This window comes from Didymella exigua (assembly GCF_010094145.1).
Source record: "Didymella exigua CBS 183.55 unplaced genomic scaffold M421scaffold_9, whole genome shotgun sequence".
NCBI classification, from domain to species: domain Eukaryota; kingdom Fungi; phylum Ascomycota; class Dothideomycetes; order Pleosporales; family Didymellaceae; genus Didymella; species Didymella exigua.
The window spans coordinates 498,279-525,534 of record NW_022984783.1 but is presented as its reverse complement, the minus strand read 5'-3'; the positions used below and the strand labels follow the sequence as shown (position 1 = coordinate 525,534).

Below are 27,256 nucleotides of genomic sequence, written 5' to 3'. Positions count from 1 at the left end.
TTGAGTTCGGAGACGATGATGTCCGAAGACCGGCCGCTCTTTCCACATGCATCGGCTCCTTACGATTAACCGAAGGTGTCAGCATATGGATACATAAGAGCGGGACTCTCAGCAGTCATGGAGACCATTGTATTAACGCCTCTAAGAGAGTGAAGTACTTAGCTCCCGTGTTCAACAACAAAACACCGAACGTCATCGCGCCCACTTTCCGCGGCAAGTCTTGGCATCTCTACCGGTAATCAGATTTAAAAGTTTAACGATGGTGCCGCCGAAGCCGAGCCACAAGCCGGTAAACGCATACAGGATGACTGCCACACTCAAAAACTTCGCCTACAAGCTGTCCTCGACCTTGTCGTCGTCTAGGATACCGATATTGAAGACGAATGGCGAGTTCGCTAAGGCTCAAAATACGGAGGATCTATTCCCCACCACCGACCCCACGATAGATGGTGACGACTGCTTACACGATTGCGCAACCTGCACGATCAAATACCCGCGCAAGTTCGAAATCGACGAAACAGAAGAGCTATACGGTCATGTGAAAGGATGGCAGACGCACCTGATCGTCGCAACTGGAAAAACAGATTGGGTGCGAGATGTTGCAGACGAGAAGGGGAGTATCATGGAGGCGGTTGACAGAGGGGATGTGAAGCCCAGCAATGGGGTGAGTAGCAACTTGACACCATTAGAGATTCTCCCGATGCTGACAAACAATAGAAACTCATGCTCTCGGCCTCCGACATGCCCATACCCGATCATTCAGACACCAGCTCCAGGGTATTGCTGCTACCTTCATGGCAGTTCGTCGACAACGTAACGCCTACCAACGTACCTGACCTCATCACTGGCTACGTGAACCGAAGTCCAACGAACGATTCGCCGCTACATCGCAAGCCCGTAACATCCTCACAACCTTCGACAGCACCGTCTGAAGGCTCGTCCTCCACGGATCTTGCCTCCACGGCTGCAGATACCAGTATACCACCCACCATATCGACGATTGCGAACCTGAAGGCGCGACCATGTCCTCACAAGTACTTGATCCTGTTATGTAGTCAGAAGACTCGTGATGCCCGCTGTGGGCAATCTGCGCCGCTCCTGCGCCGCGAGTTCGAGAGGCATCTACGACCCCTAGGTCTGTACCGTGATCTGCATGATGAGCGACCTGGTGGAGTTGGAATATACTTCATAAGCCATGTTGGTGGACACAAGTTTTCAGCAAATGTGATGGTCTACCGTCACTCCTCGACAGTAGAGCATCCAAATGAAGCCAACGGACACGCCAACGGTGTACAAGAGGCGCTGCAAGAGCTCAAGATCGAGGCAGACAAAGACCACGAGGTGGTACTGGACGCAAATGAGGAGCAAAGAGCTGAGAGCGACGGCGAGGCTGCGCAATGTATATGGCTGGCTCGCGTTCGACCAGAAGATTGCGAGAACATCATCCGATACACAATCTTGCAGGGCAAAGTTGTTAAGCCCGAGAGGCAGCTAAGAGGTGGGTTCGATCGTTCGAAGCAATTAGCGAGCTGGTAGACGAACAAGATTCCATGGCGAAACATATTCTAGAGATTCTCCTGGAGGCTCACTTCTGATATCTTATTGCCTCACATGTCCACCAAATAACGGAACCTTCTTTCGCGAAGACCCTGCCCCTATATGTGGTAGCCGAAGAAGCCCATCTGATCCGTTCATTTGCAGCATGGGATATGGCTGGCGTCCATCTGACACCGTGCACCAACAACACCTTTGCCCTTGACAGAGGTCTGTGTAGGAGAAGCACCCTGTACTTCATTGACCCGGATACAGGCGAGGTCAGCGATCCGATCTCGACGTCCAACACAGCCTCTTCGAGTACTCGGTCTATCAAGAGTCTTGAGACCGTAACGTCACAATCGGCGGCGTGAAATGATACGCCTTTCGTATTCCTTCCCTCCATTTCCGCACGGGCGTGCACAACTCTTAAAAGCGCACCAGTCGTACCGGTTGCAACAGTGACAACGGCACCATCAAAGACTTCGCATCGTCAGGGTCCTCATGAACTTTTGCTGGAGCTGGAGCGGGCATATGTACAGGAGCTGCAGTGGCAGTCGCAGACATTGCAGTCACACCCTGGCTACTAGTATGTGGGCGTCGAAAAAGGCAGGCATTAAAAATAGCGCCAAGAAGATTCCATATGTTTACCAAAACGAGGCCGATGCGAACGTGGTATACGCTCAAGGGTTCTAACTTCTGTACATGAGGGCGATTCAGAGCGACCAGCACCAACCAGCACCGACACGAGAGTTGCCAATGCAGTGAATTGCCATAGCACTAGGACTCAAGTACTAATACTTGTCAAATCGCCAGGAACATAGTCAAGTCCAGCCTTCCCGTGGTGCCAGTACCCTGACTGCCTCCAGGCTGCATTCTGTAAATGCAATTCAATCGTTGCTGCGGTCACAGAATAGGTTGTACGGACTGACCCCGGCATTCGCACAGACCCCAGAGGTTTCCAGTGTTCTAATGTGTTATTACGGTGCACAGGATAGTTCTACACTTTGGGCACTACTTAGTACTGGGGCAGCCCCGGGTTGTTGAAACAACCAAGGCCTGTACCGAAGGATATCTGTTTGTCATAGATGCCATCGTCTTATACAGTGGAGGCTAAATTAAGATGCACGGGGCACAGCCAGTTTCGACATTCTCCGGTTTGAGGGGTGTTCTTTGTCGTGGAGTACCTTAAGCAGCCCTGTGCACAAATCCCGAGTGGCACTCGCTAATCAACATCGACGCTAAATAGTGCCATGATAAGTACATTACTACCATTCACTTGCATGGCTGGTATGTGTACTAAGACTATTATGTTTGTCACAAGATTTGCGGCATACAGGTGTTGATCGTCACGCGCAGCAACATCTCTAGCGATTACCTACAAAACCAGTTTGGGACTCTTAGCCCTCGAAACCACCAAATTATGACCATTTTTAGTTCATACGATCAGATCGAGTCCTTTTATAGCAATTAAAACTATGTGCATGGGAATGGGCATCAAACCGCCATTTCATGTAATCGTGGTGATGTTGATATGCTCATTATTAACAACCGCAGTTAGAGGAGATTGCTATATCCGAAATAGTGCGCCAGCGAAGAGATCTCTGGAGGCACATGAAGCATTACTGATGCATGATGCAGAAAAACTAGCGAGGTATTCGCTGCACTACCCAGAGGGTGATCCGGAACTGGTCTCATGAGGCAAAGGCACAAACAACTGCTGCCTTGAAGGACAGAGATATGCTGCCAATCTGCTCTGCTATAAAGGAAATTTGGTCCCCAGGGAGTACCGTTTCGTATCAGATTGGAAGAACTGCTCTACTGCCAATATAGGTATACATAACTACTGATTGCGGCGGTAACATGTTCGCCTTCGGCGAAGGTGTGGACTGCGACACCTGCCCCCAACATTACATCGATCCAGAAACCCGTGTATTATACGATACCCATGGAAACGGTTATAAGAAACATCCAGCCGAATGGGATGTCGCGAGTTCATCAATCTTAGCCGCTGCATCCGCCTCTCTGAGTCCGTCTACAACACCCACCTCTCTGGACCCGTTTACAACACCCACCTCAACAACGGCGTACCATACTCACAAGACAGCCTCGACAGGACTTTCAATAGCAACATCCATCGGCGTTGTGGTCAGCATTGCTGTAGCCATCACAGCCGTCGGGACCATAGCTTGGCTCTTCCCTCGTGAATGCAGGAAACGTAGGATGCTTCAAAGAAGGCCAGATCCGCCGATAGGTCCAACGCCCAAGACGATCCACGCCTGGAGTGTGCCGCCGCAAGAAATAGAGGACAGTTCCCGTAGTGAGGTACCTTGACGGTCTCCGGACATGGCTACCTGGATTTTGCGCACCTTAGAGTTGCTCGGGAAGTATAGGTTTTCCATCACACTCTTTTGCTGATGTGTCCTGTTGCTTCTGTAAAAAGACGTTTCAAAATGAATGTAAGGATGCAGCGGCGCGACTCTAAGCGACGAACATATGAAACAGATCTAGGAGACCTTCAGTATCTTACAGAATGTGTGGCTGCTAAAGACGAATTACTCTTGTGCTCTTCAATTCATGTGATGGACGATATCTCTGATCAGTCAAGTCGAACGTCAACTTCTCCTCTTTCAGCACTGTCCCAATGATCTTGCCTCACCTTCCCGATAGCCTTACGATGTGCAACGCCATCGTGCCACTCCACTCAAAGACCGTTGTGAAAGCCATGTGTCTAATCTCGACCGAGTTTGCGTGTTTCTTCACGCAGACTACATCCTACCAAATCAGAACATTCCCTGTGAAAGTAAGAGGCTGCACAGACACCTTGATCCCAATCATCCAGCCCTAGAACCCCCATACGACCAATGCAGATCAACTCAATCGGAAACGATGACCGGGGTGCCCCGAAATTGAAGCCATAGTAGCCAGCTGCTGGGATTTGCCGTTCTGGTCGTCTTGTATAATGTAGAATCGGTCTCTCCACAAGAAGTGTACACCTATGGTGCGGGCTGGGGTGATGCTGTCGCGCACAGAGGGCGGCAGACGATCCCGGAACTCCAGCAGGCTGAAAGCATCGTCTTGAATCAAGTACTCGAAGTTGCTGGTCTCCGTTTGCAGTGGCTCGGCTGTGGTATCCTGTACATAGCTGAAGGCAATGTACCGAGAATCTTCGTCTCGTCAAACAAGACAGACGCTTCACGTCAATAAAAAGCAGCCCAGTGACAAGAGAGACTGTCTTTCAGGGGTCTGCTATCGAGTGTCAGATCCCAGCATGATTTTCGCCGCAGCCTGCAACCCAGCCCTTGATCAAGTTAGGCGATTCCAGTTATTTCTCGTGTTGTGCATCAACGAAGCCGAAGCTGATCTGAGAACAACCCAATCCCGCTTCACGGTCGTCTTCAAGCCCGTTGCCTTTGGCTTCGTCTTTTTCGTCGTAGTCACAGTGGCAAACTAGTTGCAAATGGACCTTCTCTCAAGATCCATAAAGTGAACATGCGCGACCCAATCAACCCGGTCGTTTGGAAATCGTAGATTAAGTTTTTGACCTTCCAATACTTCTACGACAAGCCGGCGCGTGGTACACGAGGCATTGCGTTCAGCCTCCCGGCACTTCCATACAAAATGAGCATCCTCGCGATTGTCGTGATCTCATTGCAAGCTCTTGCTGATTCGGGCGCAGAGGTTACATGGCGGCGGGCAGACGGTCTGAACCGTTCCTATCATAACGTTGTGTGGGATAGTCCAAGTGCACAGATCCGAGTGAGAAGAACACTGCTGCGCCTTATCAGCCTGAGCAGTGACCCCGGCCTCCGCGGAGGCCTCCAAGGTGGAGCCAGATCCATAATCGGTCAGCACCCACACGTGTGGCAGGAACCACCCTTGAGATGAGAATAAATTCGCAGTGCTATGAAGCGCTATGCTCAGACAAACGCAAATATCATCGCTGCTACATGTGCCAAACAGCGAAACGCCGTGGGGGTGGGGTACTCCAATCCAAATCATGCCTCGCCATGTTATGTTATGCCATGCCATACCGTGCCTTGCCTTCCTAACCAATCCGACAAACATGCTCCCATCAAGCCTCCTCATAAGCCGCTGGATGGTCATCCAACAACAGCCTTCATACTCAACCTCTCCAAGAACCCACTAAGATCCTCTTTCCTGATCTCAATGACACACGCTTCAAAGCTGTCCATGCGTACACGTGCTCCTGTCTCACGGACGACCTCTTGGAACGCGTTTCCGAATCTGTTCCTCCCTTTGCCGCCTTTCTGCTCATCTTCGTCCTCGCTCTCACTTTCTTCGGATTCGTCGTCTTCTTCCTCGGTGTCGTCTTCAATCTCATCTTCATCAAGACCAGCCGCCTCCAACCGCTGCCGCTTAGCTTCCTTCTTCTTCCTCAGCTCCGCCTCTTTCTTGGCCTTCTTCTCCTCCTTCTCCTTGGCCTTTTTCTCTCTTTTCTGCAATCGTTCCTTCGCGCTCTCCGTCGCACCACCCCCACCGAGGCCAACAACAACATACAACCCGCGACTATCATCCAACCCCGCCATGACGAGTTCAGAGCCGCGGTTCCTGCCCTTCGTGCCGTTGAGCTCTACGATAGCCTCTGCGATCCAGAGCGCGAGTTTAGTCAGCGCGCCGGGGTGCGTGAAGAGTTGCACATCTGGACCTTCTTTCACGACGGCCATGCGGAATGCGCGGAGGTGGCGGATCTGCTTCTTCTCTATCAACGCCGTTCCCGTCCGGAGGATGGCGCGGTGTAGATGCTGCGCTGTCGAGATATGCTGGACGAGCTTATCGATCTGGCCCAGGGCGTCGTAAGCAGTCCAGAAACGCGCCACGACGTGTTCCTGCGCCACATCCTGTTCTTCCTGGGTGGCGGCGGCGGTTGTATCGCCTTGGTCGTTTGTGCCGACGAAGTTTGTGGGTTCGAAGGAGGACTGCGAGAGGGATTTTGCGTCGCCGACTTCGAGGATTGCGCCGAGGATGACGGCTGCGTCGACGGCGGAGAGACATGCTTTCCAGCCCCAGCAGCGGACGAAGCCCCAGCCGTCTTTCATGTCCCCGCTGCGTGGTGGCGGGGGGACGAGGCCGTCCAGACCGTATTGGGGAGCAAACTTGAGGAGTCGTTCTCGGAGTCCGCGCTTGAGCTCCATGTCCATGTGCGTGTAGTTTTGCTTGCACTCGGTGAGTGAGACGCCCATTTTTGCCAGTAGCTTATTCAGACGCTTTTGCCCTTGTTCGCTCCACATGTGCAGTTTTGCGGAGAGGTAGGGCGAGTGCTGCATGCTTTCGTACAGGGACCAGTGCCGTAGTAGGAGGAAGCGAGGTTCTGGCGACAGTCGTATCGACTTGTCTGTCGCCGAGCGTGCACTTGTGGGAATGACGCCAGTTGAGTCGCCCAGACTTGCATCGCGAGCAACTCCTTGTGGATCTGTGACGGGGTTCAGTCGCCGCACTTCGTCTCTGAAGACTGAGCGGATCTGTTCGCCTCGGTTGCCATTCCAGCCTGCAGATCCACCAGCTGCCGAGAGGGGGTTCAGCCCGACACCATTGCCCGTCCGTCCATACAATTCCAGACTGCTGACTCCTACGATTGCGTTCCACAGGAGGTCGTTGTCCTCGCGGCCGAGTTCTGATGCCAGGGCGTAGACGAGAGAAGATACAGGTTCTGCATACGAGGCGCCGAGTTGGTAGTACTTGTCGAGCACGCTGGTGTATCTGTTTCGCATGACCATGAGCTGTTTCCGTAAGCTCTTGACCGATTTTTCCTTCGGCGGTACTATCGACGGGGATGCTGAGCGGCTTCGTGAGTCTGATCGTGAGAAGTCAGAAGACCCGCCGAGCTGGGTCTCGATCATTAGACCTCGCCGCATGGGTCTTCGGTCTGGAGACGACAGTATTGAGCCTCCCTAGCGATGTGTCAGTCCTGACTCTCAAGTCACGTTGGCCTGCCTTACTGAATTGCTTCGTAATCTCTGCCGTGGCCGGTCGTCCTCGGACATTTCGTCATCCGAATCGTCTCTGTCGCTCCAGGACTTTCTCTTCTTCGGTGCCTGGCCAGGCTCAGGAGCGCTGTCATCATGATCGTCCGCCTCGTCATCGGAGCCTGTGTCTTCCCCCACCTCTGGCATCTCCTCGAGACCACAGTATGCTCTTCTTTCTTCCTGGAGCTCCTCCTCGATATCCCCGTCATCGAAGACTATCACACCTCCTCTTAGGCCTTGGTACGACTGCACTATCCTGCCCTTCTCCACACCAGGTTGCCGCCGCATCAGCTCGCCAGTGGTCGAGTCCTCACCAATCGGTGTCCCAAATACGTTCGCCAGGTTCCACGGCCGCCGTGCATCGAGTACCCAGACCTCAACATTTCCAGTCCCTCCCTGGCCGTTCTCGTCCATGTCCATGCCCAGCATCTCTTCCATGTCAATCATGCCTCCAACACCCAGACACACGACAACACCCCCACTTCCGCCCTCGGTGGTCCGCATGGGCCGTACCAGCTCATCTACCGCGCGGGAAAGATCACCATAGCCAGAAATGGGTTGGATCTTATGCGGTATGTAGTCGCGCTTTAGTAGCGCGGTGAGGATTCGACACGCGCAGAGCGCGTCTGGTTCGAGGGCAACGAGTAGGAGGACAGGCGGGGCGGCGGCGTGGGTCCGTTTTATGAGGTTTCCGTAGAGGTGCGCTATGAGGTTTCGTGGGAGGTACATCGTCGCGGTCTATGAGCACGCTCAGCGTGCGTGATGTCGAGAAAGTCGCGCCGGGAAGACGCGTAAAGAGGTTTTGCGGGGTATTAAGGGAGGGCGAGGGTCATTGCGTTGTGAGCATGCTAGGGATCAATATTTGCGAGGCGTATGAAGGCTGGGGGCGCGAGAAGTCTGTTCATAGGCTTTGGCGCGGGTGCTTGCACAAGATCGTGACGCTGCCATAACTGTTGATGCTTCGACGCGTGCCCAATCGCGCTAGTCGAGTTGGCTAGCGCGATTGTGAACGTGCTCTCCCGCGGCGATCACGATCGATCGTCTGTTCACCACAGCTCATGTTCTATCGTCATGGAAAAGCCTGTCGTTTGTTCTACTGATCTAGCTGGACTGTCGTAGGCAGGGAAAGTGGATTATCCACAATTCCTCATGAGTATCGCCGCCAATACGCTCGTATACTTGCATGCACATACACATCCTCCCACTTGTGCCTACACGAAAGATCTAGGCTTCACCCTTCAAAAAATGTAAGCCTAAGCAGGGCTGCTGACCTGCTTCGGCTCCTGGATCTCGAGTCGAACTAAGGAGGGCACGATGCCGTAGCTCTGATCGAGGTTCTTGCCGCGTGCATCACCCCATTTCGTGAGACCTGGGTTGACGATGAAAGACACGATGCCACCAGCAATGCGGTCACCATCGGGGGACCGAGAGAGGCACCATGGCATGCTCGTCAAAGCGGGCCCCGACTGTGGGACGGGTGATCTGGAAACGCACACGCTGGAAGCCCATCTTCGACATCAGAGCGAAAGCCTTGTCGACAAGCTGCATCATCTTTGGCAAGTTCTTCTTGGAGGAATCCGCAGTCAAGCCCGACTGGAGAGCCTTGAGGATGCTGTTGCGGACGCTGATCATGTCTTGCTCAAGGACCTTGGACTGCGGCCTCAGCTTACCGAAATCGCCGGCACCCTTCTCGATATTTTCCAACATCTGCTCGATTGTAGTGTAGCGCCAGGTTTCAGAAAGGATCGTAGGGCTCGGTCAGCCATTGCAGTGCTGCGCATCAAACAGGTTCTGCTAGACTTTGCTGAGGCCTTCGCAACGCGCTCCTAGGATGGCGAACGGGGAACGGAAGACGTTGTCAATCAAGACGGACCAGAACCATGCTTCGGTTAGAGACTTCTTGTTGACTCGGTTCTTCCAATAGTCTCGAGAAACACCGACGAGCAAAGTACCGGACGCAAGGATGTCGAGGCTGTCTTCCTGGTTGTCGAAGCGAATCTCACGGCTCAGAGTCTTGACCAGAGGAAGCCTTCAGAGCATCGTAGGCTAGGGGTTTCATGATCTTGTCAATACTTTCTTCTGTCCATTCTTCTGGCATCATGCCGTTCTGAGTAGCGTAGGGGTGGATGCCCGTGTTCAGAATGTTGCAGACTATTTTGAGGTGAAGGTCGCGGCTGGATTCGCACTCCTGCAGAGCGTTGCCTCGAGTGTCGTGCTCGTCTAAAAGCTTCTTGCACCTGTCCTTTAGCTTGCCGTACTTTGACTGCACTCTCTCAAATTCATCCTCGCGATTTGTGAGTAGGGCCTCCAGAGTGGCCACAAGACCTCTATGGTCGACATCCGATCTCTTCTTTGCGTTGGCTTTGATCACGGCGCTGGTTTCAGACTTGGAAAAGCTGTCGTTTCGGGCATTCGACGCTTTGTTCCCAGCGAGCTCGGTTATCTTCACGTCGATGTTGGTAGGAGATTCTGCGGCAAAGCTGTCTTGCTTAGACGCTCCCATGATTGTGTTGAGCTATCAAGTCATGGTGAGCACCTCACTTCGCCTGCTGACGATACAAGACAACTTATGGCTTTAGTGACGGATCACAACATCAGTGCAGGAGTGATCAGTTCGCGAAATACGTCGACGGCGTAGCTGGCAGAATGTTTGGTCTTTTAGTGAGTGGGGCAGCCTTTGCAAACGTTTGTGGGAGTTCCACGGCGACAATTTGCGCAATTTCAACTTCACCTTCACCTCGCTGCACTGAGAAGCTCCCACGCGCCTGGTGCCCCTCGCCAACTTTTTTCTGCGGCGCCTCTCTGCTGCTGCACTTCTTCTCTCACCCTGAGTACATCCACACCCTCCTGTGACCTCACCCAATACAGCAGAAACAATCATCACCATACTGAGCAATCGCCTCATTATCGGGGTAGACTACGGTACCACGTATACAGGTATGCGAGAGCATCCTTCTTGTTGATGACGCGTCTTCTAACTGTTCAGGCATGTCGTACTGCGAGACCTCTGACACGGGCGTGTTGGATAAACACATCGAAGTCATCAAGGACTGGCCTTCTCGACACACCAAGATCGGCACAAAGGAGCAAGTTTCAAGCGAGATCGCATACCTCCCAGATGGCACCCAGTGGGGCTCACTCATTCCTATCAACTTCCAATCTCACATGTGGACTAAGTTAGAGCTCGATTCACCACAGACTGGAGAGGCAGCGAGGATTCAGCGCGAGCCCAACGCGAACACTGGGTCTACGCGGAAGCCTGTCGATATTGTCGCCGACTTTCTTGAGCAAGTCAATCACTATCTCATCAAGAGCTTGGATATTCAATATGGCAAGGAGCTTTGAAGAACGTTACCGATCACGTTGGTCATCACCGTGCCTGCAGTCTTGTCTGACGCTGCTAAGGCTCTGACACGCCTAGCACTTCGCAAGGCAGGGTTTGACAAGACTTAGTTTCCCAAGCTCAAGCGAATCATCACGATTGCCGAGTCAGAGGCTGCAGCTGTCTACACCATTCAGTCTCTTCGAGGCAGCGCTCAAGACGCGCAGTCTATCCTGGGAGATGGTTTCGTTGCCTGCGATATGGGCGGTGGCACTGTCGATCTCATCTCGTACAGTGCCGCCGGGCTGGAGCCAACAATCCTCGAGGAATCCACCGTTGGTAGCGGCGATCAGTGCGGAGGCAGCTTCGTTGATCGTGGCTTTCTCAAGTGGCTTGAGCAGCGTCTCGGCACAGAAGACTTCGTCAAGATCGCAGGTTGCAGGAGCCATGAAACTCCTCGTACATCGATGTCTAAGAAGCTAGGGCAGATGGTCCAGGACTTCATACTGGAGGCCAAGAGCGGCTTCTCCGGTACTGACACCAACTACCTGCGTCTTCCCGCTCCCTTGAGCGCGATCGATGATGATGAGCCGTGGGGCATCTCCGACGGCGAGATCAAGATCGCCGCGTAAGTCCTCTCTAACATGTCACATACATCTTCTGACTTCACAATCATCTAGTGAAGATATGCAGGAGATGTTCGAGTTCCCTATCCGCCGTACCTATGACCTCATCCTCGGCCAAATTCAACAGACTCGACTGGGCGGCAAAGTGCAGCCCAAGGTGGGATCATATATGTATGCCCTTATGAACCAATATTCATCAATCACAGTATATCATCATGGTTGGCGGCTTCTCCGGGTCTCATGTGTATGAGAAGATTAAGTCGTTTGCTGAGCTCAACAGTCTCCAAGCGATTCGACCAGCTTATGCATAAGCAAACCAACATGCGCACTCCTCATAAACTGATGACATCCACAGTTGGTCTGCTATTGTCCGTGGCGCTGCAGCCAAGGGTCTTGAGGGCGATGGTCGCAAACCCATCAAGAACCGCAAGTGTCGCCGGAACTACGGCACAGAATGCATGAAGCCTTTCGATTCAAAGGAGCACCGAGACATTGATGCATACACCTGCCAGTACACCGGCAAGAAGATGGCCGCAGAACAGATGTTGTGGGGTCTAAAGAAGGGCCAAGATCTTTCTACTTCAGAGACCTGTCACACTACTTCAAGGTTCGAGAACACCTTCTGGGTTGGAGACAAGAGATACTTCTCGATCGATCTCTTGACTTCAGATGCTGAAAAGTCTGCTAATCGTACTTCCGAGAAGGTGAGTGCAGATTCAGTCCTCGATTGATGAAAAAGTGGCTGATCGTATATAGTCGGTGAACAAGCTTGCTACGCTTGAGGTGAACCTGAGCACAGTGCCAGAGAAGGAGTTCGTGCTCATGCACAGCCCTTCGGGTGTTCCATACTACAGGCTGAAACTCGATTTGGAAATCTACGTCGACTCTACAATTGAATACTCCTTTACGGTCAACGGCAAAAAGTACGGAACCATTCATGCGAAGTATCACTGAGGACGGCCTGGATCCGTCAGACTGCATGTGCAGGCATAAATCGTGATGCAAATATCATAGGTGTATTGCGACGTACAGATCACGAGCAAGTGTTGTCTCGGAGGTTGACCGGTAATCAAGATATCTATGGCAGCGTTGTAACTTTCGCCGCGCTGCGCTCGGATGATCAGGGAAGGGGACGTTGCATGTTGGATCTTCACGCCATCAGATGTACTAAGAATCAAACCTCCTGGACTTCAACACGAGAACTCTCACATGCACATCTTTTTCGAACTATTGCTCTCAGATCGTGAAAACCTTTAGCAGAGTTCTCTCCAGCCATCTCTTCCGCGCCAATCACCTCCCGTAACCCCGCCAAGTCGAAGCAGCGCTCTCCACTCAAACATCTCCTGCCCGACACTAAGTCACATGATCAGAGTCGCATGCACGCCATCCGGCACCACTTCCCAGGATTCTCGCAACTGGGCCACTCACGACGATCAGCAGGCGGTCGCTCCAGCATGGTCTGACAGTTGCAGGCGACGCCATCCCCCATCAGCACTGGGCACGTCGCAGAGAGCTGCGTGCCCCTCTAGTGGGCTGTGTGGCGCACGCCGGCAAGTCACCGGCGAAGTTTATTTGCACCGAGGACCAGCAGACGCACGTTGGGGTTCGTTTCGAGCTTCTCCCACGCATGCAGCTGTGCCTTACGATGACATGTCACTTCCCGTCCTCATCTCATGTCGTGTCTACGTTCCCACTAACGATGTCAAGTCGACCTAACGTCAAGCGGTGGAGAGTGCAATGCCTAGCAACACTTGCAGCTGCACGCAATGCCCTAGGTAGCCCGGTCATATTGGAAAGAGCAATTTGGAACGCATTCGGGAGGCCCGCAGCCGCGCCACTTTCCGAAGAGGCTTAAACGGTGAACGTGATTGAAGTTGTCACGCTTGCTTGTCGGCCGGCAGCTGGTCCGGCAGAGAGCTTCGTATCAGAACAAAGACCGCGGTTAACAGACGCGTGCAGCCAGACGCGTACAGCTTGAAATTCAGCGCGGCGAACGCGTTCAGCGCACGCGTTAGCCGGCCGGGTATCTCCATCCGGAGGCAAAATGAGGCAACAAGCCCGGGGCAGCAAGGTTCGACGCCAGGGGTTGAGGATTCGTCAGCGAATTGGTGTTGAGGGATGCTGACAGGGCGGCACTGAGATGATGTGGCGCCCGGTAATAGGTTGTAGATCGTGATTAGCATGCGTGTCAGATGTCACTGTGAGAAAAGGTTTGAAAATTGGAGAGCAAGGATACAAGAGTTCTTAATGTCGGATAAAGCTACATAGATGAAGGATGCACAAGTTGGACAAGGGTTGCTCGGACTGCTACCGATTAGGCTTGTCTCACATCACTCACGCGGCCTGACATTGAAATACGCACGAGAACCATGGGCATCACTTGCGATGAGATGCGGGTTGTGTTGCTCGCGTTGCGCTGCAGCTCTTCAACGTCAAGCCGTCAAACAGCTTGCCAGGTGAGGGGCTTTTATCGGAGGTTGCCAGTATTGTTCGTCTCTGCAGTGTGATAACTATCAGCTGATGGTCTTGATTGGATCTGGGCTTCAAACTATAGTTTTTCTATATGCATTATCAATTATGTATACAGACCGATGATGCACCCATCAGCCAGCAAGCGTGAGACGTCGAGGACCGGGTCCCCGACACATGAGCGGAGGATGAAGAGAATAACAGCAATTACAACGATCTACATAGACAAGTCGGAACCGGATTTCCTAAAATCGGGATAGGCTGGCGGACTTTTGCGATACTTTGCATATCGAGCATCGATCCCAAGACTCCAAGCCATTGTGTTCGTGTTTGAAAGGGAATGTAAATGTTGACCGTATGAGAATGGAAGGACACTAGACGTGCCTTGTTTGCCGTGAGGCTTGTACTCTACCAGTACTGCCAGAACGCCGACCTTCTTGAGTTGCGATGACGCCTGAAATGCGTTGAGCCCGCCCAACCCAATTCTTGTATCCGCGCCCGTACGCCATGAACACAAAATACTGAAAATGTAGGTGTAGTTCCAGTCGCACACCAAGACTGTGCAGCCTAATTCCACCCACCAAGGGCATTGAGAATCACCCTATTGACGCGCCTAGCGAGGGGCGTTGCTATCGTACGGATATAGAATGCTGTTGTAGCCGGTACCCGGGTATGGAGCCGCCGAGCCTGGATAGCTAGAGCTTGAGCTTGGGAACGAGGGGCTACCGTACAAGCCGGTGTGATCAACGTTGTACCCTGCGCCTGTGTTTGAAGGCAAAATTCCAGGAGGACTCATGAGCGACGAGTGTTGACCGACCATGCTCGAGTGGCCCATCATGTTATAAGGGGCGGCGATGGGAGGTGGATGCCCAACAGGAGGGTACGATGGAAAAGATCGCTTGTAAGGAGGCTGAGCATAGTATGATTGCTCAATGGTAGAGTGAGTCGGTGCCTCGGTCTGGCTGTTCGAGTTGTATGTGCTCTCTCGCTTGATGGGTGAATGCTCTCCGTCGAAGGACGAGGAGAACTCGTTGGAGAGGCTTACGTGAGCTTGTGCGATGTTGACAGGGCTGTCGTATGGATACGAACGCTTGCTACCAGCTCCGGTTCTAGCCTCTTTACGCAGTCGGAGACGGACGCCCTGGTCGGCGATGCAGCGGCTAAGGGCAGTAGACTCCTCCATGCCTTTGAAGTCTTTGGGCGCCAACACACTGAAATTCTCACTGGTACAACTTGCCATGAATATTGCTCGCTGCTCCACTTGGCTGAACTCCCACATACTGAAGTGGAGCCTGAAGGAACCCAGTATCCTTACAGAAATGTCTCCGAACACAAAAAGGCCGACCTCGTCGTTGGTCTGGTCTTTCAGGCGGTGTAGTGAGGATGTCAGAGTGCCTGTCAAAATGTCGCGTCCAGGATGTGGCTCATCTCGATCAGCCTTGTACAAGCTGACCTGCATGAACAGGTACGGGTTCTGAAGGAAATTCTTCTGGGGATCTCGATGTTGCTTGACGTCAAGCTGAACGATAGGTGGTGGATCGATCGCCTTGCGCGCCTTGTCCTTGCCCTTGGCCACAACCAGAGCCTCGCGAGGCTGCTGTTTGACGGAGAGGCAGAACACGTTGGGAGGATAGCTTATGAGCGACATGGTGGGCGATTGTTCCACGGTCAGATGTCGCCTGGTCGAATTGCGTGGATAGCAGACGCCTGGTTAACAGGACCGGGCCTGTTTGCTGGACGTAGATTTGGTTGTGATGTCCTCGACCTCGAGACGCCGCTGGAATGTCGAAGGGGGGGTCGGTCGGGGGTGGTCTAGAGTAAGGGTAGTCGCAGACTGAGACCAAGGAAACAGTCTCAGAGCAGTGAGAGATTTTGGGAATTCTCTAAAGCTGTCCAGAAGAAAGATGAGCGCAGCTTGGCCGCGTGTGAAGAAGAGGAACTACTCCACCCAATTTTTCTGATCCGTGGGTGGTTTCAAGCACCCTGAAGCAATAACGAAGGGTAAGTGGGGAGGTAATGACGAGTCGCTTCCATGAGCGCCTTCCCTGTGTTCTCTATCAGCCAGTGGTGATTCACCAATGACTTCTTTAACACTGTCAACAGTCCACTTTTTGGCTTTATCGAGTAATGGAGCGTTAAAACCCCGCGCGAAACGGATCCTTTTAACGCAGTCGCCTGCTCCAGATTGAGGTCGCGGCTCGGGACGAACCAGATTACGGGCGGTCTCGTGGTACAGACTGTTCCATGGAATAAAGGGAAAATGTGCGCACACGAATGAGCGACCAGGCAGATGCGCTGCGCCTGCGCCGTTGAGCACACCACAGTGCTCTGTCGAGACCGAACCACGTTTGACCCTGCGCACAATCGTCTCCTCCGCGGCGCAAATTCCCCAGCACCTGTTTTGATGATCGTGCCGCAGGCAGACAAACGGCCGAAGTAGTCTTCACTGGTGATTGCGGCGTTCCAGAAAGATATACATGAGGTCCTGGGGGTTCGATACACAGCACAGCGGATGGTCAGGCGACTCCGCCTCTGGATGAATGATGGTAATGCACGGTCTGAAGTCGGTTGAAGCTGCTCGGCTGCGGGACCGAACCGTGGTAGAGATGTGCCTTAGGGCCTGGGGACAAAGTGGTGGCCGTTGAAAGGTTCTCCCACAGGATAGCGCAATGCAGGCAGAACAGGAGCCGGGGAGATACGTGAGCGTAGCCACAGGTCGTGTGCAACCTGAAAGTTATGCAGGGTGAGTGTGAAGGGCGAGGAGTAGAGAGAAAGGCGAGGCTCACTCTAGCTTATCGCAGAGACCAGCTCGAAGGGGAGATATTGCACTCGACGATTGAGTCGCAAAGGTACCTCCGAGTAGCGTTTGAGCCGGGGCCCTCCGCCGTCGTCCTATGGCCTTGCGCGAGAGCTGCCAGACGCGAAGCCGGGTCGCCGCTTTGACTCTTAGTGTCAAAGTTCAACGGGCGCCCAGCTGCTTGAACGCCACGACGATCTTTAGCTCGTCGATCTCCGACTAGCAAGTCCCGTTCGCTACCAGTTTCGGCGAGCTAGTGGAAACGCAAAGGCGGCGTGAAGTATGTCAGGGTCAGGTTTCGTTCGTATTGATTCTCCTCCGCGCTGTCGTGGTCTTCACCCTTTCACCCTTTCCTGGCCGATGTCTGGACTACCGAAGTCGTGCTTTTATTCGTATCGATACGCGCTGCCCCAGAAGCCCTTGTCAAGAAAATGGTGTCGACCCTGACTCGCACAACCAGAGCTGACGGCTTCGTTGCAACAAGCGTTAGCTTTCCTTGATGGAGTTCCTATGATTATATGGAACCTCGCCGAAGTTAGTCGAGGTGTGTAAGCTGGAGGTCCTGTGCAGATGGCCAAGTGCACCGACAGTGCTGAGAGCGGCGACGACAGACCGTCACTAGCTAAGCCAACCTCGAAGCAGCCTATGCATCCGGAAACTCTCTCGTCTCTTACACTTAGAAGGCCATTCCGGAAGCGAGTCGTTGCTGGCGCAGACGTCGGTCGAGCAGAAAAGATGCTGCAAAATTCATGAGCTGACCAATGTTACTTCTAAGATCAAGGTCACTACTGGGTGCTGTCAAAGCCAGTCGGCCCCGGGGCCCTGGGCCGATGCGCATGACGGGTGCAACATCGAGCTCACATATGCTTAGGAAGTTATGAGCTTGCCTCGTCCTGGTACATGAGCACATGCCTAACTGCCGATGTCAGTCCTCACTTCGAACACATGCTGCGCAACTGCACGAGACCGAAACTCGCAACACATTCGCCGATCACCGTCTGCCTTGAATGGCCCAACTCGTCACCGCAATGAAAGTAGTAAGAACCCAGACACGCACATAGTGGCTAGAATATGTCTTAGAGGCTGTTCCCAGGTGCACATCAAGGCCGGACACCGTCGGACGGATCTATCCTGAGGAGCTATGACAGCCACATCATACTATCGCTACACAGCATACGACGGCAATGGCTAGTGGACTCTAAGCTCACACCGAGACGACGCGATGGAGCAACCCAAGTGGCTGGCGCGTGGGCATAACGTGTTCTGCAGGCCTGACAAATGTGAGGCTGACGTGCACGGCCTGTTACGACTGGGAACACAGAGCGATGGATCGGTCAGAGCGTTCAATATCGTAAGGCGTGAGCGAAGAGAAGACCGGCGGCGACTCTCACGGTGGCTGGACTCGCCATGCACGAGGAAGCCGCTAGCGATTCCTACCTACGACGTTACACAACCGTCCTCATCCTTACTGGTATTCATTCGGCCACAGCACTCTCCGCGAGGAAGCCATGCGACGTAGCCAGCGCGATGGAACGGGCTTCGCTGACAGAAGCGTTGTTGCCGGCGACTTCCATTCGCAGAAGAAAGTAGCGTCGTCGACTGGTAATGGGTTCAGAGTATCATGCTGCTCGCCAGCGATCAGAATCTAGGCGCATATTGACATCACGCATAGTCACTGCAGACGCAGTGTGACTGCATGCAGCTAATGCGAATGAAGGCTCCTTTCTGCAGTCCGTAACGATCGTCTCTGACAACCTCCCTAGTCAATGTGCAGACACAAATCCATGATTAGTGTAGACATTAAAGGTTGTCTCGTCTGTATGATGGGAGCCGTTACTCCCCCTGGTAAACTATCGGGCGATAGCAAAGGCGAGCGGGTGGATTGAGATTTAACATGATAAAAGCCCAGTGTACACATCACTGGAAACGGCCTCACGTATGACAAGGAGGTTGATCTATGATTAAGTGCAGAATGAGCAATATTGTTATCATCTGTATAAATTTCAAGCACTTGTTGATGGTCATAGTCATGATAGTCCCTCACTTCGGGCAGGTACACATATTAGCCTAAACTTCCGAGCTCAATCCGCAGCCAATACATTGCTGTTGTGGAGGCCAGTAAGACCTATTGTTATTGCATTGCCGAAGTTCTCGTGTATCGTTTCCCTCCGCTCGACTACCGCAGTACGTTCCCAGCACATCACCACATTAGGCCAAGATAATGGATTTTTTTTGGACGTGGAATATATCCACAATAACGCGATATCACTTCATTGTCATCTGCTCATTGAGCCTTCGTAGTTCAAACTTGAACCTTGTGGTATGAACTGAGCTTAGTGGCGCAGAGACTTCAAAAGCAGAAGGGGCGAAATTCTGACCAGCACATTCTCAGAACATCACACTAAGAAGCTCTACAATATCGTCACACATGCTCTGTCTCTCTCTCCTGCTTTCGTTTGCCAAGCCAGGCCATGCATTAACACGTAAATTACGACCTAATTCTGCGCTTTAGCCTCACCTTCCACTTCTTCTCATCGGTGTCTTTGTGCTAGTGTATGGCGAATGCACCTCTCTCTCGCTTGCGTGCTGTAGCCTGGAGCCTGGAGCTAGCCCTGTCTCTCATACCATTGAACAGACGACGGCGTCTTGCTGCTTTACCTAGCAAATGCCCCGCATTAGCACGCACTGCCTCGACTTGTAGCAACGTACTCAAAAGAGCACTACACTCGGCGAGCAACTGTCCTCAAGATCATTGAGTCAGCCCTCGACGCAATGAGCGCACTTCAGACGTCATCACTGTAAGCTCGACTTGGTTATCACGACTTCTGCAACTCGGTCGGTTGCGTACCTAGAATGCATATTTGTGGGTCCGTTGCAGGCCAAGAGGGGACCTTCCACATACCCACCGTCACTGGTTACACGCGACCGCGCTACCACCCCTGAAACAAAGAAAATCTGCACGGTCAGGTCTAATCGTACTGAAAGCCTCCAGGGCCCGAGAATTGCTCGACTGAGGCGATTCAGCTTGACACGAGCACACAATTGGCAAAACACGCCATGGGACCCACCTTTGTGGGCGATCGATAGCGAGGAGCTCAAGATCGTAACGCATCCGGATGGGCGAGATACCCACAGTACGCGCAGATCGATCGAGGCCTTTGCTGCGGCTTTAATACTTTGACATTGCATCAACTTTCGACGTCAACGACTTCCACTTGTGCTCCCGTCCGCACCCCGCTCGGTGTTACCATGGTTCACAACACGACCTCAACAAACCGTGCGAGTGCTTGACAACCTCCGGAGAGCAAGCTTGACCGATGCCGCACAAAACGCGAAAAGTACACGCTACAGCGTGCATGAGAGCTATCACTCATTGAGCTTCTATGCCGCGGGGTACCGCTTCCCCGAGGCTTGATAGTGGAGATCAACGCTCTTGCATGTACGAAGTGATGCATGAGACGTCGAGTTGCATTTCACTTTCAATTCGTGTCGAACGTGCTCACATCTCCAATCCCTCCAGCTGGATCATAAGCTTGTTGCCCTTCGGCGGGGCCGTGTAGGCATCTGCTTGCTCGATGCCGGTATCCTCTACCACGGTCGTGCTATATCTCGAGTATAGCGCAGCAACGATGTACTTCATTTCTGGCTCAGGGTCAGTACAACTTCAGGCATGTTGTTGCCGATTGACGAATTTTGCCGCTGTCGTTTACCCACTGTAATTGCTCCGTAATGCCGAAGGCTTTCGGCCAGCCTATCAGCCGATAACAGTGACAGAGAAACGCCGGCCAACAATCCTTTTCAAGAACAACACCCCACGAGACTACAGGAACGGAACAGATTGTGAAACGAAGGGTTGGGCTTGGACACGGGGAGATTCTGAACTTACGGTATACCGCCAGGTGGGAGCCCACGCACATTCGCCCTCCGCTGCAAATGGTAAGCTTAAGATTGACCAATGCACTACGAGTGCATGGACTGACCTGCCAAAAGCCCAGAACCATCTGCTCTCCATGTCCTTCCGCTTCTCCTCGTCAATCTTGTCGAGATCCAGCCACCGCTCAGGCCTCCACTCGCTCGCGCGCTTGTACACTTGTTCGTTCTGATGCAGTATTCCAGCACTGGCGCTGACCCTCACACCTCCGGGGATGAAGTAATCGCCGTTTGGACCGAGCCGGCACCCTTGATGCGGTGTGAATCGTGGCTGAGGACCGGGTATAGCTGAATGGAGGCGCAATGTCTCCCAGATGATCGCGTGCAACACTGGAAGCGCATCCACAACCTTTGGATCCGGTAAGCTGGGCGACGATGCAGCGACAAGTCTAGGCGAGAGCGTTCGAAGCTCATTCTGCAGACGAGACTGCATGTCTCTGTGCGTTGAGAGCTCGTGGACTACATAGGTAAGCGTAATTGCAGACGTGTCGAAGCCAGCCGCAAGGTGGTCGAGCACCTCGCTTGCGATTACAGGATTTAGGTCCATGGCAGCCAGGTCGTTCTTCATCGCGTCCTTTCTGACGGCCGTCGATAGCTGTATGTATACCGATGGCGTGTCCTCGGTCTCTACGCTGCTTTGCTGCATCACCTCAGCAGCCCCGTCGCACATTGTCTTCGTCCACTTCTCGATTTCCGCATTCGCCCCAGCGACCCATACCGGCGACATACTGATTCCCAGATACTTGCTCAAGAAGCTCGTGAATCGCGGGAACTCCTGCGGCCAGAACGTCCACCCATGGCGAGACTTGTAGAGATCCAGGAACCAAGCACACTCGTCAGGATTGCCAAGCAGATTCGAGCTCGCCCTCAGACCAAAGATATACGAGGTGACGATATCCATGGTACTCGCGCTGATTAAGCTCCCCGCCTCGAACACACCCTCCGCGCCGTCGTAAATGGCCGTAAGACGCGGCAGCAGCCTCTCATACAGTATCGCCGACACCTGCGCCTGCAACACCGGACTCGCCGTGATGACGCTCTTGCTGTAGATGTTGCTCAACATGCGCTTCCGTGCCGAATGCGGCTTGTTCAGGCCGGTGGAAAACATGTTGTCGTTCCCGAAGTTGGTGAAGAAGCCATACCAGTTGTACCCGCTCTTTGCATCGCGCTTCTCAAAGCCGCCTGCATACACGTCCCGGATCCCGCCTCTAACGCAGTTGACACTGACCTCCTCTGGGCCCAAGCAGACGATCGGTCCCAGGCGGTTGTGAGCAGCCTTCAGGGTTGCATTTTCGATCTGCCGCCAGCGGATGGAGGATATCCATAGACTGGTGAACGGGGCCAGGGGGTGCGCGGCGGGGACTTTGCGAAGCGGATTGCGGACATAGCTCACTGCTACTTGCAGCAGCAGAGCTAGCGGGAGTATCAAAGCAAGCGTGGAGAAGTCAAGCATGGCTACGCGCTGCAAGTGTGTATCCGCCAGCCAGCGTGCGGCAAGGTGATGGAAGAAGTCTAACGCAAGCAAACCCACGAGGCAGATGGAGATGAAAACTGAAGCATCACCCGTTAAAGACGAAACCACATCGTCAACTCACACGAGCCAAGATCGAGGATAATATTTCCCATTCAGAACCCTCGCCGTGACTAATACGAAACTTGATAGCCGTCGTCGGCGCGATCGCGAGCACAGGGCGCGTTCGGCATGCATACTACTGGCGCGCCCGCAGACCCCGCTTATCGTACGTCGTATCAGTGCGTCACCGTGAATTGCCACCGGCAGGGAACTGCGATTCCGAGAACGACAGCTGAACGTGTCGCAGCACAAAAGGCAAGCCAGGATCAACACATAGAGAGATGCAGCCAAGCCTCCATCTGCGTGCGGCTCTATACAGCATCTCAGCCCGCGTGCGCAGCGACCGAGTCGTCCCGCGCTGTGATTGGCCACGGCGCGCTTTGACTGCTTGATGCTAGCTATACTTCGTATACATTGAGAGCGTGCACTTGGGTAATACTTTGCTTCCCACGATGGTTTTAGAGATGGCAGAGGTGAAAAGCGTGCAGGCCCTGTCGTGCTGATGTCGGGAACACGTCGGGACCATAGGGGCGTCAGATGTCGGGACCATAGGGGCGTCAGATGTCGGGGCCATTGGGGCGTTAGATGTCGCACGGCGTGCGAGCAAACTTTCCACTGTGCTGGGTACTCCGCCTTGCATATACCGGTGTGCCATGCAACTCTTATGCTGTGGGAGGTGCGAAACGGGCGCAATGCAAGCCTTCACAAAAGCAGGAAGCGACAGTTGGCATGCTTGCTGGCGATGCGACACGACATGTGCGGATCTGCTGTGACAGCTGCACGCCCGACGGGTTCGCTCGAGTACAGTGTACGTAGTCGGTAGTGATGCATTAGTGTATTCTCGAATCCAACGCCTGCTCTGTGCGAGTCCCGAGGTATCTCCCTACGTGTGTCGAGTCGAAGAAGCTAGTGCTACAGTGTAGCCCACACGGCCGAACAAAAGAGCTGGTGGGCCGAAGGACGCCCCAAAACGCCTGGCTACAAATATAATCAAGTCCTGGTCCGACGCTGCGTCGAGCACTCTGCGAGCTCACTGTGTGAGGCGCAGCATGGCCAGCACTGACCAGCAATGCTTTGACCCCAGCACGCCTGTGGACCCACTATACCTCGCCCATGACGATGTCATCGTCTTCCTCGCCCTCGGCATCGACGTCCATTTCCTCATCAGGCTCGCCCTCGGCGTCCTCGTCTTCGTCGTAGTCGCCGTCCGCGTCGCCGTCCGCATCAACATCTTCGAGCTCTTCCTGTTCTTCTTCAACTGGCATGACCTTGCCCTTGCTCCTACTGTTCGTGTTGATGACCACTCGTGGGGGCACTCGCGGGCTGCCGCCCGAGCTGGCGGAGCTCCTTGTACTTCTCCTGCCATTCGTGACTACGGCCTTGACTTCACCGCCTTCGTCGAGGTCGTCGCCGTTGGTGACGCTTTCGCCTAGCCTGCTGCGTGTGCGACGGACGGAGACGGTCGCGGGTGTCCTTGCGCCGTGGCGGGAGGGTGAATCTCGACGTGATCTTATTGGAGAGAGATGCTGCATCCTTGAGACGGGCTCGGTGTGCATCGAGAGTGGCGTGCTGCGCACTCGGTTTGGCGTGCCTGTCCGTCGTCGCGCACCGAAGGGTCGTCCGGGTCGTCTCTTCGCAACGGCCGCGCCTGGTATCGCTGGGAATATCTCATACCGTGTAGGTGGTATCACAGGCCCATTGCTCGTGATTGCAGACCCTGCAAGTGCTATTGTGGACCCGTTCGCGAGTGGGGTGTCGGCGCCAGTACCTGGCGGTGCTGGGGAATCCTCGTCCACAGCGTCGTCAAGAGGGACGTCTGGGCCAGGGTCGGTCTCGTTCATAGTCGGGCCTGTTTCTTCGAGGGGCGTACCGTTCGCTTTGGCGACGACAGCATCCATCTGCACACCTTCAGGTTCAGGCTTGTCTTCTTCCTCCACCTCGTCGCGTTGCTGGACTGTCTGTAACGCGGGCCCGTCCTCATACTGACCAAAACGGCCCATGACGTACGGCGTCCAGACGAGACACTCTGGTTTGACCGTGGGGTTGCCGGCCGCTTGACACTTCTCGATGTAAGACTTGAAGTAGTTGATATCCAAACGAAAAGCGTACTTCTTGGTGACGGGATCACGTACAAGGGCGCGCAAACCTTCCAAAGCTGACACAATGTCGTCAGGTGTCATGCCAGTGCGCTCGGAGATTGCTGCGACACTGATGGGCCCTTTCTGGTCGAGTAGCTCCTGGCAGAGCAGCAGCCGCCAGTACTTCCGATAACTGACTAAACCCATGTCACTGAGCGGTTTCTCCGGACTTCCAGTCTTCTTTTCTACTCGGGTGAGAAGATAGGAGAACTCGATCAGATACTGTCCGTAGCCTTTGCGCATGTGTATCGGCAGCACAAGGATACATGAGACGTTGTTGAGCGAGCTTGGTCGTTTTTCCTTTGAGAAGTAGCCCACAAAATGACAGCCGTAGTCATTGTTCTCTGTCATGACATAGAAGAGGAAAGGCTCCACGTCATAGTAGAGCGTCTTGGAGCCCAAGAACAGCTTGGCGAGAAGACAGAGGTTCTGGCAATATACAGGGTTCTTGCGGCCGTCGACTTCGAAGAATGAGTATTTGCCGTCGCGGTAGATCTCGTCGCCAGGAGGATGTTTGGCTGGGCACTTGAGCTGTGTGATGTCAACGAGTGTCCCCTTCCACGACGCTTAGACGATGCTTACCTTGTGCCGCCACGCGACGTAGTCAGAGTTCATGTACTTGAGACAAAACTCGCAAATATACAAGACCCTGTTCTTGCTGTACTCCTCGGGGTATGGCGCCGCATGCCAGGTTTCGATCTCGTAACCGCCAAAGTTGACGCACTTGATCTTGCTGGCAGCAGCAGCCTGCTTTGATGATTTCACAGGCTCATGGTGAGCATATAGAGCAGCCTGCTTCTCCTTCCATGCTTCTTCAGCTTTGACACGGGCATCTTCAAAGCGTTTCCTGTCCGCTTGCGAGGGATAAGTCTTGGAGGTGTCCGCGTCAGCTTCTGATAGTACGCCGCCATAAGGTTTGCTCTTGCTCCCGTCCTCCTTTTCAGTAAAGGCGAGAGTAAACGGTGCAGTGAAGTGATGCTGCGCTGAGGGATACTGAGCAACCTCTGGAGACTCTCTGGCCACCTCTCTTGCTCGCCGTTTTCGCTCACGTCGTTCCCTGTCTCGCTCTCGCCGCCGCTCTTGCCGTTCTTGCTCAAGCGTCAGGACTTTCCTCTTCGGCTTCTGTGTGACGATCTTCTGGACCTTTTCATTGCTAAGGTGGAATGCAACGACGAGACTAAGGCCTTGAGACTCCTCGATCCACACGAGAGGTCTCTTGTCCTTCCTCGGAGGCTTCGCCGAGCGGCGTGCGCGCGAAGAGCGAAGTCGTGCTCCTTCTTGGTCTGTGTCATTGTGCTCTGCATCTTCATCGGTGTCGTCGTCCGTCACGGCATTCCTCACAGATGGCCCCGGAGACGACGGTGCTGCTGATGGTGCTGCTGATGGTGCTGCTGATGGTGCTGCTGACGGTGCTGCTGACGGTGCTGCTTCCGTTTTCGAGACCTCGGATGGTCGCCGCTTCTTTCTGTACGTCCGTAAGGGCACTAGTGCTACCACTTCCTCATCGTGTGACGCTTTGCGTTTCCGCAAAGATCGCGTGCCTTCAGGTGCATCGTCGGGAAGTATCAACTCCTTGAAGATAGAGTGACCGCTGGGGTCGACACCTCGAGCGGAAGGAAGCAAGTCCCTAGCAAGCCTTGGAACGGATGATAGTCTGCGGCGAGTGATTGATTCTGAAGTCTTCCGTTTCTCCTGTTCCTCGGTGTCTTGCTCCTGATGGACGTTGTTCTGGATACAGGCACTGCAGCGCCAGTGTTTTGCGTCTGTGGATATGTCAGTCTCGAACAAGGCTTGCAGAACGAGGACCATACCGTTCTCAGGCCCAACGTCGGGGCTAAGCGTGTTAGCGTCGCGGGCGCACTGCCGATGTGCTGCAGGAACAAGACATGTCAGCTGCAAGGATCATCACTTGAACGTTGCAACATTTCGACTCACAGTGATCGCCGCACACCGAGCATGCAAGGTATGGTTCGAAATCCGGGCTTGGATCGTCTTCTTCGGACTGGTTGCAGTAACTGCGAGAGTCTTAGTTTTCAGGTTTGGTGTTGGTGTCGTGCATGGAGACTTACATGCACACGTTAGGGTCGCTTCTCGCAGCACCAGCCTCTGCCTCTTCCTCGCTCTCGTCTTGATACTGAACCTCTTCCTCTTCGTCTGAGCTTTCTGATTCGTCGTCGTCGCTGAACGTCTTGGCGTCGGATTCGGATTCCGCGGCAGCGTCTGGGTCATTGTCATGGTCGTCATCGTCGTCGTCGTCGTCGTCTGAAGAGGCGCTTGCGCGCACCTTGACAGCGCCCACTGCTTCGACGTCATCGTCATCGACTTCCTCGCCCTCGGCGTCGACCTCTGAGCCTTCTGCGTCGGTGGTGTGGCCGTCTGCGCCTGGGGTGTCAGCAACCGCAGGCTCCTGCTCGTACTGCACAGTGTCCATCTCGTAGTCTCCGTCGGCGTCGATATCTTCTGGCTCGACGCTGGGAGCCGTCTGGCCCGCCAGCCTGCCCGGCTCCGCCATGGCGAGGGAGACGGCGGTTGCCAGTTTGGATACGAGATACGCCAGTGTCGCAATCCAGATGTAGTGGCGAGCCTAGACTGCTCGGCACATGAGCAGTTGTCGCAGCGAGAGCGCTACCATGCAGGGTGGATGCGGCGCGTCGTGGTGGTGTTGCGGCGCGTTGACGGGCGGCCTCGCGGGCGGAACGGGTGTCGCTGTCGGCGTTCCTGGGCGATGTTCGCGACTCGTAGGAAACGGCGGCTCCGGGCGACCGCGTGAGTAATCAGAGTCCGTCTGCAACGCGTGCGTGCATGGTGCTTTGCTTGACCCAAGGCGTCACTGCTGGTGGAGGTCGGGGGTGCCAAGGCGCGCCTTACTGCGGAGCGTGCC

General features: G+C 54.0%; 9 protein-coding genes across 9 annotated transcripts; 3 read left to right on the top strand and 6 right to left on the bottom strand.

Annotated features, from left to right (window-relative positions):
* Window positions 1-259: 259 nt before the first annotated feature.
* On the top strand, window positions 260-1,536 carry M421DRAFT_59508 (uncharacterized protein; the record flags this gene model as incomplete). Its single annotated transcript, XM_033595688.1, has 2 exons — window positions 260-664; window positions 718-1,536. 2 exons carry the CDS (start codon window positions 260-262, stop codon window positions 1,534-1,536), a joined length of 1,224 nt encoding a protein of 407 aa, XP_033450324.1.
* Window positions 1,537-4,606: 3,070 nt separating this feature from the next.
* On the top strand, window positions 4,607-5,046 carry M421DRAFT_419105 (uncharacterized protein). The gene has a single exon (XM_033592007.1). It carries the CDS (start codon window positions 4,688-4,690, stop codon window positions 4,985-4,987), a length of 300 nt encoding a protein of 99 aa, XP_033450323.1. The 5' UTR covers window positions 4,607-4,687; the 3' UTR covers window positions 4,988-5,046.
* A 365-nt stretch (window positions 5,047-5,411) lies between these two features.
* M421DRAFT_419103 (CDC45-like protein) lies at window positions 5,412-8,426 on the bottom strand. The gene is made up of 2 exons (XM_033592006.1): window positions 7,494-8,426; window positions 5,412-7,445 (listed from the first exon to the last, which is right to left on the bottom strand). The coding sequence occupies exons 1-2, from the start codon at window positions 8,247-8,249 to the stop codon at window positions 5,637-5,639; spliced, it is 2,565 nt and encodes an 854-aa protein (XP_033450322.1). The 5' UTR covers window positions 8,250-8,426; the 3' UTR covers window positions 5,412-5,636.
* Window positions 8,427-8,773: 347 nt separating this feature from the next.
* M421DRAFT_3831 (uncharacterized protein) lies at window positions 8,774-9,227 on the bottom strand (the record flags this gene model as incomplete). The annotated part of the gene is made up of 2 exons (XM_033589879.1): window positions 8,774-8,986; window positions 9,015-9,227. 2 exons carry the CDS (start codon window positions 9,225-9,227, stop codon window positions 8,774-8,776), a joined length of 426 nt encoding a protein of 141 aa, XP_033450321.1.
* A 292-nt stretch (window positions 9,228-9,519) lies between these two features.
* On the bottom strand, window positions 9,520-10,023 carry M421DRAFT_3830 (uncharacterized protein; the record flags this gene model as incomplete). Its single annotated transcript, XM_033589875.1, has 1 exon — window positions 9,520-10,023. One exon carries the CDS (start codon window positions 10,021-10,023, stop codon window positions 9,520-9,522), a length of 504 nt encoding a protein of 167 aa, XP_033450320.1.
* Window positions 10,024-10,508: 485 nt separating this feature from the next.
* Window positions 10,509-12,422, top strand: M421DRAFT_3829 (Hsp70 family protein; the record flags this gene model as incomplete). The annotated part of the gene is made up of 6 exons (XM_033589873.1): window positions 10,509-10,811; window positions 10,974-11,470; window positions 11,523-11,625; window positions 11,675-11,712; window positions 11,824-12,172; window positions 12,225-12,422. 6 exons carry the CDS (start codon window positions 10,509-10,511, stop codon window positions 12,420-12,422), a joined length of 1,488 nt encoding a protein of 495 aa, XP_033450319.1.
* Window positions 12,423-14,550: 2,128 nt separating this feature from the next.
* On the bottom strand, window positions 14,551-15,585 carry M421DRAFT_3828 (uncharacterized protein; the record flags this gene model as incomplete). Its single annotated transcript, XM_033589872.1, has 1 exon — window positions 14,551-15,585. One exon carries the CDS (start codon window positions 15,583-15,585, stop codon window positions 14,551-14,553), a length of 1,035 nt encoding a protein of 344 aa, XP_033450318.1.
* Window positions 15,586-20,332: 4,747 nt separating this feature from the next.
* M421DRAFT_384002 (cytochrome P450) lies at window positions 20,333-22,428 on the bottom strand. Its single transcript, XM_033589892.1, has 3 exons — window positions 20,719-22,428; window positions 20,621-20,661; window positions 20,333-20,376 (listed from the first exon to the last, which is right to left on the bottom strand). Exons 1-3 carry the CDS (start codon window positions 22,115-22,117, stop codon window positions 20,371-20,373), a joined length of 1,446 nt encoding a protein of 481 aa, XP_033450317.1. The 5' UTR covers window positions 22,118-22,428; the 3' UTR covers window positions 20,333-20,370.
* Window positions 22,429-23,052: 624 nt separating this feature from the next.
* Window positions 23,053-27,224, bottom strand: M421DRAFT_419096 (uncharacterized protein). The gene is made up of 5 exons (XM_033592005.1): window positions 26,445-27,224; window positions 26,311-26,390; window positions 26,187-26,246; window positions 24,958-26,138; window positions 23,053-24,906 (listed from the first exon to the last, which is right to left on the bottom strand). The coding sequence occupies exons 1-5, from the start codon at window positions 26,885-26,887 to the stop codon at window positions 23,338-23,340; spliced, it is 3,333 nt and encodes a 1,110-aa protein (XP_033450316.1). The 5' UTR covers window positions 26,888-27,224; the 3' UTR covers window positions 23,053-23,337.
* Between the last annotated feature and the right edge of the window lie 32 nt (window positions 27,225-27,256).

Excerpts from the sequence above, each read along its gene's own strand:
- M421DRAFT_419105 (XM_033592007.1), top strand. The coding sequence starts at position 4,688 with ATGTACCGAGAATCTTCGTCTCGTCAAACAAGACAGACGCTTCACGTC.
- M421DRAFT_419103 (XM_033592006.1), bottom strand. The coding sequence starts at position 8,249 with ATGTACCTCCCACGAAACCTCATAGCGCACCTCTACGGAAACCTCATA. Across the intron at positions 7,446-7,493 it reads AGAGATTACGAAGCAATTCA|GGAGGCTCAATACTGTCGTC; the intron begins GTAAGGCAGGCC and ends ACACATCGCTAG.
- M421DRAFT_384002 (XM_033589892.1), bottom strand. The coding sequence starts at position 22,117 with ATGCTTGACTTCTCCACGCTTGCTTTGATACTCCCGCTAGCTCTGCTG. Across the intron at positions 20,662-20,718 it reads CAGATGGTTCTGGGCTTTTG|CGGAGGGCGAATGTGCGTGG; the intron begins GCAGGTCAGTCC and ends TACCATTTGCAG.
- M421DRAFT_419096 (XM_033592005.1), bottom strand. The coding sequence starts at position 26,887 with ATGGCGGAGCCGGGCAGGCTGGCGGGCCAGACGGCTCCCAGCGTCGAG. Across the intron at positions 26,391-26,444 it reads AGCGACCCTAACGTGTGCAT|TTACTGCAACCAGTCCGAAG; the intron begins GTAAGTCTCCAT and ends AGACTCTCGCAG. Across the intron at positions 26,139-26,186 it reads CGACGTTGGGCCTGAGAACG|ACGCAAAACACTGGCGCTGC; the intron begins GTATGGTCCTCG and ends ACATATCCACAG.